At 44.7% G+C, this 12,654-nt stretch overlaps 1 protein-coding gene across 2 annotated transcripts; it reads right to left on the bottom strand.

The window, feature by feature from the left end:
• Positions 1-2,018: 2,018 nt before the first annotated feature.
• Positions 2,019-12,636, bottom strand: LOC132891491 (phospholipid scramblase 2-like). Of its 2 annotated transcripts, XM_060929128.1 has the most exons (9): positions 12,344-12,636; positions 12,224-12,246; positions 12,077-12,147; positions 11,910-11,952; positions 10,799-11,019; positions 10,179-10,340; positions 3,104-3,265; positions 2,951-3,018; positions 2,019-2,872 (listed from the first exon to the last, which is right to left on the bottom strand). In XM_060929128.1, exons 2-8 carry the CDS (start codon positions 12,234-12,236, stop codon positions 2,989-2,991), a joined length of 702 nt encoding a protein of 233 aa, XP_060785111.1. In that variant the 5' UTR covers positions 12,237-12,246; positions 12,344-12,636; the 3' UTR covers positions 2,019-2,872; positions 2,951-2,988. The 2 variants fall into 2 exon arrangements, with proteins under 2 accessions (XP_060785111.1, XP_060785103.1); XM_060929120.1 differs by having other exon boundaries at positions 12,224-12,636.
• Between the last annotated feature and the right edge of the window lie 18 nt (positions 12,637-12,654).

Here is a 12,654-nt window from a genome sequence, read left to right as displayed (position 1 = left end):
CATTCCTGGTCGTGTCCTGAGAGACTGTGCCGAGGAGCTCACAGATGTCTTTACAGACATCTTCAACATCTTGTTGAGCCAGGCTGTTGTCCCCACGTGCCTCAAAACCACCACCATCATCCCGGTCCTGAAGAAGCCATCTCCCTCCTGCTTCAATGACTACCGCCCTGTTACACTCACTCCCATCCTCATGAAGCGCTTCGAGCGGCTAGTCATGAGGCATATCAAGTCTGCCCTCCCCCCTGCCCTGGATCCTTTCCAGTTTGCATATCAGTCCAACCGTTCGACCAATGACGCCATCTCCACTGCCCTCCACTCAGCCCTCACCCACCTGGAGACAAAAGACTCGTATGTCAGAATGCTGTTCATAGATTTTAGCTCAGCATTCAACACGATCATTCCTCAGCAGCCCATTCACAAACTGGACCAGCTGGGACTCAACACCTCCCTGTGCAACTGGCTGCTGGACTTCCTGACGGGGAGACCACAGACCGTATGGGTCGGCAGCAACTCCTCCAGCACTATCACACTAAACACGGGGGCCCCCCAAGGATGTGTGCTAAGCCCCCTCCTCTTCACTTTGCTGACCCACGACTGCACACCAACATCCAGCTCTAATCTCTTCATTAAGTTTGCGGATGACATGACTGTGGTGGGTCTCATCAACAATGGCGATGAGACAATCTACAGGAGTGAGGTGAGCCGCTTGGCCATGTGGTGCAAGGACAACAATCTCCGTCTGAACGTGGAGAAGACGAAGGAGATTGTTGTGGACTTCAGGAGAGAGCACACCCAGCATGCTCCACTATCTATCGACGGTGCTGCAGTGGAGAGGGTGAGCAGCACCAAGTTTCTGGGTGTGCACATCTCTGAAGACCTGTCCTGGAACAACACCACCGCATCACTGGCCAAAAAAGCCCAACAGCGTCTGTACTTCCTCCGCAAACTGAGGAGAGCAAGAGTCCCAGCCCCCATCATGCACACATTCTACAGAGGCACCATCGAGAACATCCTGACCAGCTGCATCACCGTGTGGTACGGCGCCTGCACCGTGTCCTGCTGCAAGACTCTGCAGCGCATCGTGAAAGCAGCTAAGAGGATCATTGGTGTCTCTCTCCCTTCTCTTATGGATATATATAACTCCCGCCTCACCCGCAAAGCCATCAGGATTGCAGGTGACCCCACCCACCCATCTCACAGCCTCTTCAGCCTGCTGCCATCGGGGAGGAGACTGCGGAGTCTCCGGGCCAAAACCAGCAGGCTCAAGAACAGTTTCTTTCACCAGGCGGTCAGGAGGCTCAACTCCCTCCCTGTTCTGCCCCTCCTCCCCCCACCACAGACTCTGCTCGCACACCCCCCCTTCAGCATCTGACATGTCATCCTCACAGTTTCCCCCCCAACACACACACATACCGTACATCTCATCGTTCATTAACACACTGAACTCAGGGACCGCACATCTCTTTACCTCGTTCATTTGCACTATTCCGCACTACCTCATCTTAACAGCTGCTAATTTGTTTATACTGCTTATTTCATGTTTACCTGCTATACCTCAAGTGCCCTTGACTGTTTGGTTATTTGTACCTGTGTGTGTGTGTACGTATGTATATGAGTGTTTGGTCTAGTTCATATCTAGAGTGTTTATATTGTCTGAGTGTTTAGTCTGTCTTGTTCTTATCTAGTGTTTATACTGTTTCTTTATACTGTTTATATTGTTTGAGTGTTTAGTCTATGTCTAGTTCCTATCTAGAGTGTTTATACTGTTTGGTTTTTTTCAATTATTCTATTTTTATTTATTGCATTGCCAGTTTGCACCGTGGGTCAGAGAGGACTGATATTTCATCTGTACTGCAAGTCGAGCATGTATAGCATATTTGACAATAAAGTTGACTTGACTTGGTATATCTGGGTCACTGGTAGAGTGAGAGTTTGCATCTTGGGTCCGTTACCGTTCTCATTCAATGCACAGGGTGAGAGACTCCCAACATGGATGAGACAGAGACTGGAAAGAGAGGTAACATGATAAATGTTTGTTTATTTAGTAGAGCCATTGGTCACAGGAATTTGAACTTGGGTCTCCAGATGGTTTGGATCTGGGTCAAGTGAGTCACATCAATCAAGTCTTTTATACGGAGGCCGAGTGTCTCTCTCTCGACACCTCCGTTAGACAAATCCTCCATTATTGATCAAAACAAACGCATCCCCCAATCACACCCCTGTTGTTTTTCCTAACCAGGTCAAGAACAGGATGGTGCTTCAAAAACACTCGATTCTAATCCAGCTAGTAGTCTTAAGATTATTTGCTAAACAAAACCTCTGTTCTTGGGCACAAATTAAAGCCTGACGTTTAAAAAGTAAGAACTTATCGTTAAATGACACACATCAGGTGATTATACTGTGTACAGGGTATAAACAAACAATGGCACAGTGACTGTTGCTCTGAAGCAGTGTGCTGTGATGCCATCTAGAGGTTATAATTCAAAACACAAACAAATATAGATCTAGTCCAGATACATTGAATCATTTAAGAAGATAGATTTATTTTATGTATTGTATGCTATCCACTCACTGGCACCTTTATTAGGCACGTTGTGCTGCTGTCAAGGGATTGATTTGAGTATTTCAGAAATAAGAGAGGTTTGAGGAAAATGGACAGATTGGTTCGAGTTGTTTTTTGCCAGGAAGGATTCAGTAACTCGTAAATAATCACTCTTTACAATCATGGCGAGCAGAAAAGCATCTCTGCCTGCAACAGCACCACACTGGGTTCCACTCCTGCAGCCAGGAACAAGTTCCTCTTAAAGTGGCCGATGAGCGTACGTATGTTTCGCTTCTTATAGATCTGAAGCATGGACATCATCTGGTGAAACTGAAAAAGAAAAACAAACGATGTCAAATCCAAATTTAAAAAAAAAAATTTAATCAGAGAGTTTTTTTCAAAACTTACCCAGGAACGAAGTCCTGCTCAGATTTTTTTTTTCTTTTTCATTTGTTATGCTCATAGAACATGAAGTCCTAATGAATGAAACAGAGTCAGATGGAGGAAATGTGAAGTGATCATCTTTTAACAATTACAGTAACAGGACAAAGAAATGCTTACGATGAGAAAACAGGCTCCGAGAAGCACAGCCTTCATCTTGACGTCCAGGTCCATCGGGAAGGTGACCCCGAAATTGTCAGTATCGGTGAAAAACTCTTTTACAAAGCCTGTCCACTGCTTTCTGATCTGGCCCACGGACTCCTTTTCATCTAACGAGATAACCTGAGGGGGGCAACATGATACAAAACGAATGAAATCGCTTTACAGCTAACAAGTCACTTACTGTTAGTCTCCTCCAGCTCTGATGGCAGACTAGTCAGAGTTGCATGCTGTGTGCTACGTGTCAGCGTGGCTTAGCTAGGTTACCGTAGCTTACTCACGCCGTCCCCGTTTTTAACCTTGACCAGATTTCAGCAGACGCCTCGTGTATTGTTTTGTGGATCGCTAAGACGGGCTCAGGCTGATAGCAGAGATGTTCTAGCGCACCTCTGGTGAGAGCCTTTCCAGTATTTTGATTGGTGGAGCCGAGGAACAACTTTTTAGCGGAGCGCTAGAATCTTTGTCTAAACTAAAGCCCTTCATTCATTTACCTTTGACAGATTGCTTCATCCGCCCCTGGATAGGTGAACTTTTCTTGTAGGCCTCAATGACCCGGTCATCTAGCCTTTAAATATGTAAGCTACATTGCTTGTCACACTGTGTTGAGATCTAACAAACCATAGCCTACTGCAGTGTGTGATATCTCGCAGAGTAGTTGCCAAAGTGTCAGTAATTTGTATAATTTGCTGCGATGTATAGCAGACTACATGTTTTGATTAAGGCTACTCATTTAGGCAAGGTCGTCAATTCAGCTATGGGCGATCGGGAATCATTTGTATCCTCAACGGATGTAAAAGAATATAGATCAATTCCGTCAGTGGGAATTATATTCAAATGGCTATGTTTGGCATTGTTCGTGGTACCGTTTTAGCAGTAGTGGGTTAAAAATTTTTTCGTTTATTTATTTTTTGTAACATCATCACTCCGACTCAATTCATCATAACATTAGAAATGTTTGCCAGCGATGGCTAGGATCTCCACCATTACCTCCTCAAATATTCATTAAAGGTCATAGGCAAGGGTCGGAGGTGAAACGTAGAATATCAACTTTATTGTCTAGAAGAATGACCCAAAAAGCGAATTCAATCTTTCTGGTGTCTAATTTGCACCCTAAAATTGAATAAAAATATACTGTTTTGCCCAATTTCCAAAGGTTTGCTTACATCTCACTTATGCGCACTTTCACCACCAGGGGACCGTTGTCGTGACGTCATTTAAGCCAAACAGACCGGGAGCAGCTCTGTGTTTACCTGCGAACTGAGCACACGTGTACAGACTTTGGTCGTGAGAGGTTGTGTAAAATGTCTGATAGCAATTTTGAAGTAGGAACTCTCCAAATTGAATATCGAGAGGTGAAACCATATATGTATGAACCTATGGCCGTTGCGAAGCAATCGGTGAATGTGGCTCACTGGTTTGACCGTGCGGACAGCGACTCGGCCAACTCTGATCGCGGTGACGCCGGACCTCAACAAGACTTGTGCCCAAACAATTTATCCTGGTAGTTATGATAAATTCCTACTTTCGTCGTAATACTAAATAAGAGCCCTTTTGAAGAATAATTAAACCGCCCTCCCTAGTGGATATAGGGAACGATTATTTGACAGTGCACCGATAGGCCACATTAGCCTGCCAGCCGCAGCATTATCCTATTTATAGCCGACTCTAAGCCAGGAAATTTGTCTCATTTCCACAATAATTGAACAGGATCCCTCAGGATTCTTGACTTGTCAATTGCAAGCAAAAGTAAAAATGTTTACCTCCAATCTTCTCCTTTTTGCTTGAGCGTTGCTGCTCCGTTTCTTCTTTGACTGCTTGATTTTGTTTCACACGCACAATCCACTCTCTCCGCCTCGTCTCCTCTTCCGGAAAAAAAAAACAACCCTCTGGCTTCACGTGCACAATCCACTCTCTCCGCCTCTTCCGGAAAAAGATAAAAACTTCTTCCTGAACCGGTCCCGTTGTTACAGTTCACTGCACCACAATAAGGCATGGGGGTTTTTCTTTGGAAATTCCCAAACACATGTCTGCACTCAAGCTGAGCGGCAATGTAAGTAAACAGAAGTGGACTCAACTCAAGCGGTTTGTTTGTCTTGAATGACGTCACGCGCTGAGCGGTCACGAAATTCGCCGCAATCTGCACTAACTTATTTTAATTATTACTTATTAACAATACTTCTTGGGACCAGAAGAAAATTACAGAGGGTTTTTTTTTTTAACATATAAAGTTTCAAATGTGCATAAATTGAAAACCGTTGCCTATGACCTTTAAGTTCTTACCTGAAAGCTGTTTAATCCATTAAATGTATCCCTTGGCTATTACCAAAAAAAACCCACTGTGCCTGAAAAGTTAATATTTTAATCAGTGTTTTGAGACAAATTTGAATAATCAATCTTCAGCAGAGCCAGACCGTCAGAAAAAGTTTTTCATTGTGAGGCCTTCTGGCCCACCAACTATTTTACATGCACTGTTTTGTGCATGATCTCTTCTGCTTTTACTCTAGATTAGATCATCAAGACTACTGAATGGCTGTTCTCCTTTGTAGTAGTAAGTTACTGTACCTTGAAATTGCATTGTGTTTATTTTTAAATACATTGTCCATTATGAATGGCATATATGGTAATTAATGGCGGCACAGTGGTGTAGTGGTTTGCACTGTCACCTCACAGCAAGAGAGAGAGCTGAGGCTGATGTCAGTGCATCAAGAGCCACCACGCACAGACGTCTTCAGGAAAGGGGCTACAACTGTCGCAATCCTAATACCAAGCCACTCCTGAACCAGAGACATCATCAGAAGAGTCTTACCTGGGCTAAGGACAGAAAGAACTGGGCTGTTGTCCAGTGGTCCAAAGTCCTCTTTTCAGATGAAAGTAAATTTTGCATGTCATTTGGAAATCAAGAGGCAGCACAGCGGTGTAGTGGTTTGCACCGTCACCTCACAGCAAGAAGGTTCTGGGTTTGAGCCCAGTGGCCTTTTTGGGTGGAGCTTGAATGTTCTTGCCGTGTCTGCGTGAGTTTCCTCTGGGTGCTCCGGTTTCCCACACAGTCCAAAGACATGCAGGTTAGGCTAATTCGAAAGTCAAAGTTCCTTCTGTGCCAGGATGTGGTCTTCCCAGGCAGTTTCCTGTCCAAGTACTACCCACTTCCTTAAGGTGCATGGGTGCAGCGCTGATCTCCAATTCGTTAGCCCTTGGCCTCTCGCCTGTACAGCTAGGGTTACGGTGGGGGAGCTAGTCCTCTGGTAACTATAAGAGTTTGACTCCCCTCACGTCTGTATTGCAGCGTGTCTTGCCAGACGGCAGTAGGTACTAGTTTTATGATGGTCTTTGGTATGACCCGACCGCCCGGTCAAGAGGCAGACACCCTGTTCTGTAAAGAATATAGTTGAGCTATACTGATGGTGTAACATAGACCCATTGAATGGGACACTGTTTTCCGGTTCTGCTATAGTAAACATGTTGAACGTGACTCCGCTCTCCATCTTGTTCTTTGTAGTGAACACACAGTATAGCGATAACATAGTGTCAGAAGAATGACGTTAAGACGAATTACACCCAACACCTAAAGAAAAATGGATAACGAGTGAGCATGGCAGCAACAGGTGCTACAGCCACAGTTAGCTCTGCAGCTAAACCCCCCAGGCAAGTTTGACTTCTCAAATCCTAATGATTGGGCAAGATGGATGAAGATGTTTGAACACTACAGAATAGCATCACAGCTGGACAAGCAGTCAGAGGAGTTTCAAGTGAATGCTTTCATGTACGCGGTCGGTGACTATGCCCAAGATATCCTCAATGTTTTACCTCTGACAGCAGCCAAGAAAAAGTCTTACAGGTTAGTCACAGAGGCGTTCGAGAAACACCAGTAGAACATTATCTTCAAAAGAGCATGCTTCAATTGTCGGATTCAAGAGCTGGGCGAGAGTCTTTCATAACTGCTGTACACGCTTGCAGAACACTGTCAGTTTGGAGCCCTGAGAGAAGAATTGATAAGAGACAGAATAGTGGTCAGCGTACAAGACGCTAAGCTGTCAAAGTTTGCAGCTAGACCCAGATCTGACATTAGCAAAAGCAATGACGAAAGTCGGACAGAGCCAGCAACAGGGCATGTTGAAGCAATATACAAAAAACACAGCAAAGGACAGCAAGGGATAAAAGAGAAAACAGATAGCCAGTCAGCAGGATGTAGCAATACTGAAAGACACCTCTGGAAAGATTGTCCCACCCGTGAGGCGGAGTGTAGGAAATGCCATAAAAAGGGACATTTCGCAAAAAAATAAATGCAGGTCAACCAAGGGTGTGCATGATATTACACAGGAGTACGTGGGGAGTCAAGAGGAGGAGGAATGGATTGGAGTGTTGCAGTTGAATGTTGAGGAGACGGTGTTCAAACTGGATACAGGAGCAGCAGTTACTGCAATCCCAGGCAGCACCTATTCCAGTAAAATACACGGAGCACCGAAACAGCCTTGTAAGGTGTTGTATGGACCAGGATATCTCACACTGGATGTTTTGAGGGGAACCTGACAATCAAAGAGAGAACACCTAAACAATTTGTGTATGTTGTTAAAGAATGGTCAAAGCCTCTTTTAGGTCTCCCGGGAATAATGGCTCTCAAACTGGTGAAGCATGTCCATACGGTGGAAGCCCGACAGGAGGACTTCAAAGCTCATTTCCGCACCATATTTTCTGGATTAGGGAAATTAAAGGAGCCCTACTCCAATCGCGTTGGAACCAGCTGCTGTCCTATATGTCCCGTCATCTCCGCACCATGTGCCTCTCCCTCTGCATGACAAGGTGAGAGCAGAACTGAACTGCATGGACAGTATGGGTGTGATCTCCAAAGTGACACAACCCACACCATGGTGTGCTGGCATGGTCGTAGTGCCCAAGCCCCATGGGAAAATACCGATATGGCTGTGCGTGGACTTGACACACCTAAACGAGCGGATTCTGAGAGAGAGAGAGAGAGAGAGAGAGAGAGACACATTCTCCCAGCAGTTGACCATACACTCAATGCTTGCTGGGGCAAAAGTCTTCACAAAGCTGGATGCAACCTCTGGCTTCTGGCAGATCCTGTGGTTAGAAGAAAGCAAGCTCCTGCCAACTTTCATCACCCCGTTCGGGTGATATGCATTTAATCGCTTGCCATTCGGAATTGCAGGCATTGTGTGTCGTGCTGATGACATACTTGAGAACAGGGCCCAGCACAATGAGAGACTGCGTCAGGTCCTAAAGAAACTTCAGGGAGAGGGACTGATGTTAAATGGATAGAAATGTGAGTTCACCAAAGACAGCATAATATTCCTGGGCCGCCGTGTCACCGCAGACGGTGCAACACCAGACCCAGGCAAGATCAGAGTGATACAAGAGATGCCTGAACCAACTGATGTCGAAGGTGTGAAGAGAATGATGGGAATGGCCAACCACCTCACTAAGTTTTTGCCCCACCTTACACACGCCCAATCAAAGACCTGCTCTGTGGAAAGAACGAGTCATGTTGGGAAGCGCCACAGAAGGAGGCATTTCAAAGACTGAAGGTAGAACTGAGCTCCCCACAAGTGTTGGCTGACTATTCACCAACAGCTGAAATGTTCTTGTCTGACAATGCCTCATTGTTTGGACTGGGGGGGGGTCTTGACCCAAGAGCAACCAGATGGAACATGGAAACCCACCGTGTTCATCTCCAGAGCTATGTCAGACACTGAAAAACATTATGCACAGATAGAGAAAGAAGCTTTGGCAAACTACATGGGCACGTGATTCAGATTGGAGACAGACCACAAGCCACTAGTGCCATTGCTAAGCACCAAGGCTCTCAACAAACTTCCCCCAAGAGTGCTGAGATTCAGGCTGAGGCTGCTGAGGCTCCCTTTTGACATCATTCACGTGCCTGGTAAGTGCTTGATAACCACAGACACTTTATCAAGGGTCTCTGTGGAGCACACTTTCAAACAGGAGGAAAAGGAGAACAAGGTAGATGTCAAAATGTTCATGGATGCAGTCACTCAGAGCCTTCTGGCCACAGAAGCCAAATTAAAGGTAATCAAAGAGAAACTGAAAGCTGACCCTGTCTGTGCAAAGCTAATCAGATACTGTGAGACTGAGTGGCCAGAAAGGTGTGCGCTGGCCCCCTTCTGGCCTGAAAAAAATAACCTTATCTTGGCTGGACAGCTACTTCTCAGAGGTCATAGGATCGTGATTCTGTGCTGCATGACACGGGAGATCCTTCATGATCTTCACAGTGGACACCAAGGTATCGTCAAGTGCAGAGCAAGGGCCCGCCGGTCAGTCTGGTGGCCAGGACTGTCTGTGCATATCAGTCAGCTGGTGGAAAACTGCAGCATGTGCTCATAGCATAGGGCAGAACAGAGAGAGCCCTTGCTGACCACATCCATGCAAGCGAGACCCTGGCAACGCGTAGGCTCAGACTTATTCTTCGGGGAGAAAAAGTCCTACCTTCTCGTAGTGGACTACTTTTCATGCTACATAGAGGTAGCCCACCTCAACGTAGCTTCTGCTGACACGGTTGTGGCTGCCCTCAAGGATGTATTCAGCTGCCATGGGATACCAGAGACTGTAATGTCGGATAATGGGCTGCAGTACAGCTGTTCACTTTTCAAGGACTTTGCCACTGAGTACGGATTTACTCATTTTCTGATGGATTGTGGAAAGGTGCCAATATTTTTGGAGTCTTTATATTTAAAAAAAAAAAAATTTAAATCCCCCCAGATGATTCCACTGACCAATCCTATGGAGAGTTTCTTCAGACCGCTCTGAAGGATTGGTCCTTCAGATTGGTCGGTGGAATCATTTGGGGGATATTTTTTAAATATAAAGACTCCAAAAATATTGGCATCCTTCCACAATCCATCATAAAATTGATTCTATAATAGCAACCAAAGGATTATGCATAAGCACAACTCCCAGAGGCTCACCCCAATCTCTTCGATCTTAAACTGTCACTTATCACACTCATTTTCCTGAAGAGCACAAATGTTAATGTGGCAAAATAATCAGAGTGACTGAATTCTACCTCAAAATTCACATCGGAACACCATCTGCAGGAGCAGCAAGGCCCCACGATCTTCAGAACATCCTGCTTCTGCTCGTTTTGAATGGTGAACTTGGGCAAGTAAGGGTGCCACGTCTGAATCACGTACCCAATAGGAATGCCCGGTGGAGACTGCACCTCGAGCTGGAAGTGGAAATCAAGGTTTCAGTCACAGAAATTTTGGTCATGTCAAACCTGAAAATTTGTTTCAGCACATTCAGTTGAATATATATATTTAAAAAAAAAAAAAACCTTATGTACGTCATCCTGACTTTACGAACACAAAAACATCCCCCATCAATAATATGACCAGAAAGTCAGTTATTTTGAAATGTAACCAAAATACAAATGTTTGGTGCCATATTTCAACCATTAAACACAGTAAAACATCACTGTTAGAACTTTCAATACATTTTCTTGAATTATTATTATTTTTTTATCTTTGCATACAAATGCACTAACTATAATTTGTTTGAGTTTGATGATTAGATAGATTAAGAATTATTCTGGTCTCAAAATTCTTGAAATCGAAGCGTTTGAGTATCAGGTTGGCCATCATCATGAGTTAAAACCAGCACCGAAATGCAGTAATACTGCAGTACCTCTTGCAGACAGCAGGGGCAGCAGCAGCCGTCGCAGCGTAGCGGTCGCGTGAGCGTCATCACCTCCTGCCCCATGTTGTCCAGAATGTGGAGGACGAAAGAGCGAAGCGGTCCACAGAAGTTCCGGTTACAGCAGTCGTTGTCCTCGGCCACGAAGAAGACCTGCTGCCCAAGTGTGTTCTTCACCAGATACTTGTTGTTGGACTCCCATCCTAAAATGGCTGCATTACAGAGCAAGGAAGTGTCTTTTCATTTTGACTACCTTAATAACGACAAAAAAAAAAAAATCATGACACCGTCACACCCGATTTATTCTATAAGCAAGTATCTAGTGATTTTTTTTCTATGAACTGAGTCCAATCTAGAAGTTTGTTTTGAGCTGTCAAACAAGGTGTGTTTTCCGTCAACATTGTCACAGACAAATATATCATGACTGCTTCCCCTCCCCCACTCTCAACCTGAACGTTCAAAGAGCAAGCATGGGGCAGCACGATTCCTGCCCCAAGAGTTTTTTGGGTTTTTTTTTTTTATATTAGCACTTGTTGCAGTTCCTGTTTTTGACCACTAGGTGTGATGTCTAAATAGGGCAACGAGCACACTGCCTGATGATTGCACATCATCTAGTGAGTGAATGAATGGAAAATCGGCTTCTATCGGTCAGATAAACATTCGCTCAAAAGAGGAAAATGGTATCAGAATTTAAAAAGGTATAGAGATATGAATTTGCCCCCGTCTTAGCCTTGGGCGTTATCTATATGGTCTAGAGTGTGTCCTTTTGCACTCCTAAATCAGTATAAAAGCCAGACGTGTCTAGATTATAGAATGCCTGGGTCGTCTTCATACAGTTAGTAAACCGTCTTTCATCCTAACCTGGCTCTCAGTCCCTTACTTCTGATGAAACTTCAGTGCTTTATGGGAATCCAAATTCAACTGAATAACTCTGCATAGAGGCTGTTTGACCTTTGATCAGTTCAACCTTAGCCAGACATGTTGGAAATACAAACATCAAGATAGCGACAGTTGCTCGGGAAGTTGCTCTAACATGCCAACCAGGCCAAAGTCAAAACAGCAGCATTGTTCGTGTGTGGTTTTAACTTTCTTTGTCCCTCACCTTCAAGCAGTTCCACTTGCTGGTGAATGAGAAGCTGGTCGAGCTGATCCCCATAGACAGAACAATCACACACACACACAGATCCATATTTAATGGTGTCAGGTGACACAGCGTTTGTGTCAAAAGTACACTCACTGTGTACACGTCGTAATAATGTCCGGTCTCACCTGCGTTAGGTACTCCAGGCCAGGTGGACACCCGACCGGTCTCATCGCCAGATCTTGAGGAGCCACACAGCCTGCAAATAACGTGTGCAGCCAAGATATATACAAATAAATCTAAATAAAATAGACCGAGCTATTAAACTCACTCACCAACTGGATCCATGACCGATTTTCTATTTGATAAAACCAGAAATACCAGTCAGTCACTCATCTTCTCCATGCTCAAGTCTGAAGTCAAAGAAAATTATAGGATGTCTGTATATTTCATACCTGCCTGATGAAATGTGATAAAGGAGCAAAAGATAAAGAGAAGAAACGAAGTCTTTCCGTCCTGTGAATATGAAGAAACTAAAACATGGGTGGATCGAGGCTGGTTGAAAAAGAAAGATCGTAAAATGGGCCGTATTGCATTTTACGACAATGACACTTGGGTCAATATGTAACTAACACACACACACACACACGGGTGAATTCAGGAATCTCAGGTGTCATGGAAAATTCTTCCATGTCTCTCACACAGGTTTGAGGATGAGCAAGGGAGTGGAAAGAGCAAGAAACTTTATTAAAAGCAACGAAGGTTT

Source organism: Neoarius graeffei, chromosome 1 (genome assembly GCF_027579695.1).
Source record: "Neoarius graeffei isolate fNeoGra1 chromosome 1, fNeoGra1.pri, whole genome shotgun sequence".
NCBI lineage: Eukaryota > Metazoa > Chordata > Actinopteri > Siluriformes > Ariidae > Neoarius > Neoarius graeffei.
Note: the sequence above shows the minus strand (reverse complement) of the source record. Positions and strands in the feature narration are given on the sequence as shown.

Bases quoted from the DNA above. Each gene is read 5' to 3' on its own strand.
- LOC132891491 (XM_060929120.1), bottom strand. The intron at 11,020-11,909 runs GTGAGGGACAAA...TCTGTAATGCAG, and splicing joins GCAAGTGGAACTGCTTGAAG to CCATTTTAGGATGGGAGTCC. The intron at 3,019-3,103 runs GTAAGCATTTCT...TTCATTCATTAG, and splicing joins TCGGAGCCTGTTTTCTCATC to GACTTCATGTTCTATGAGCA.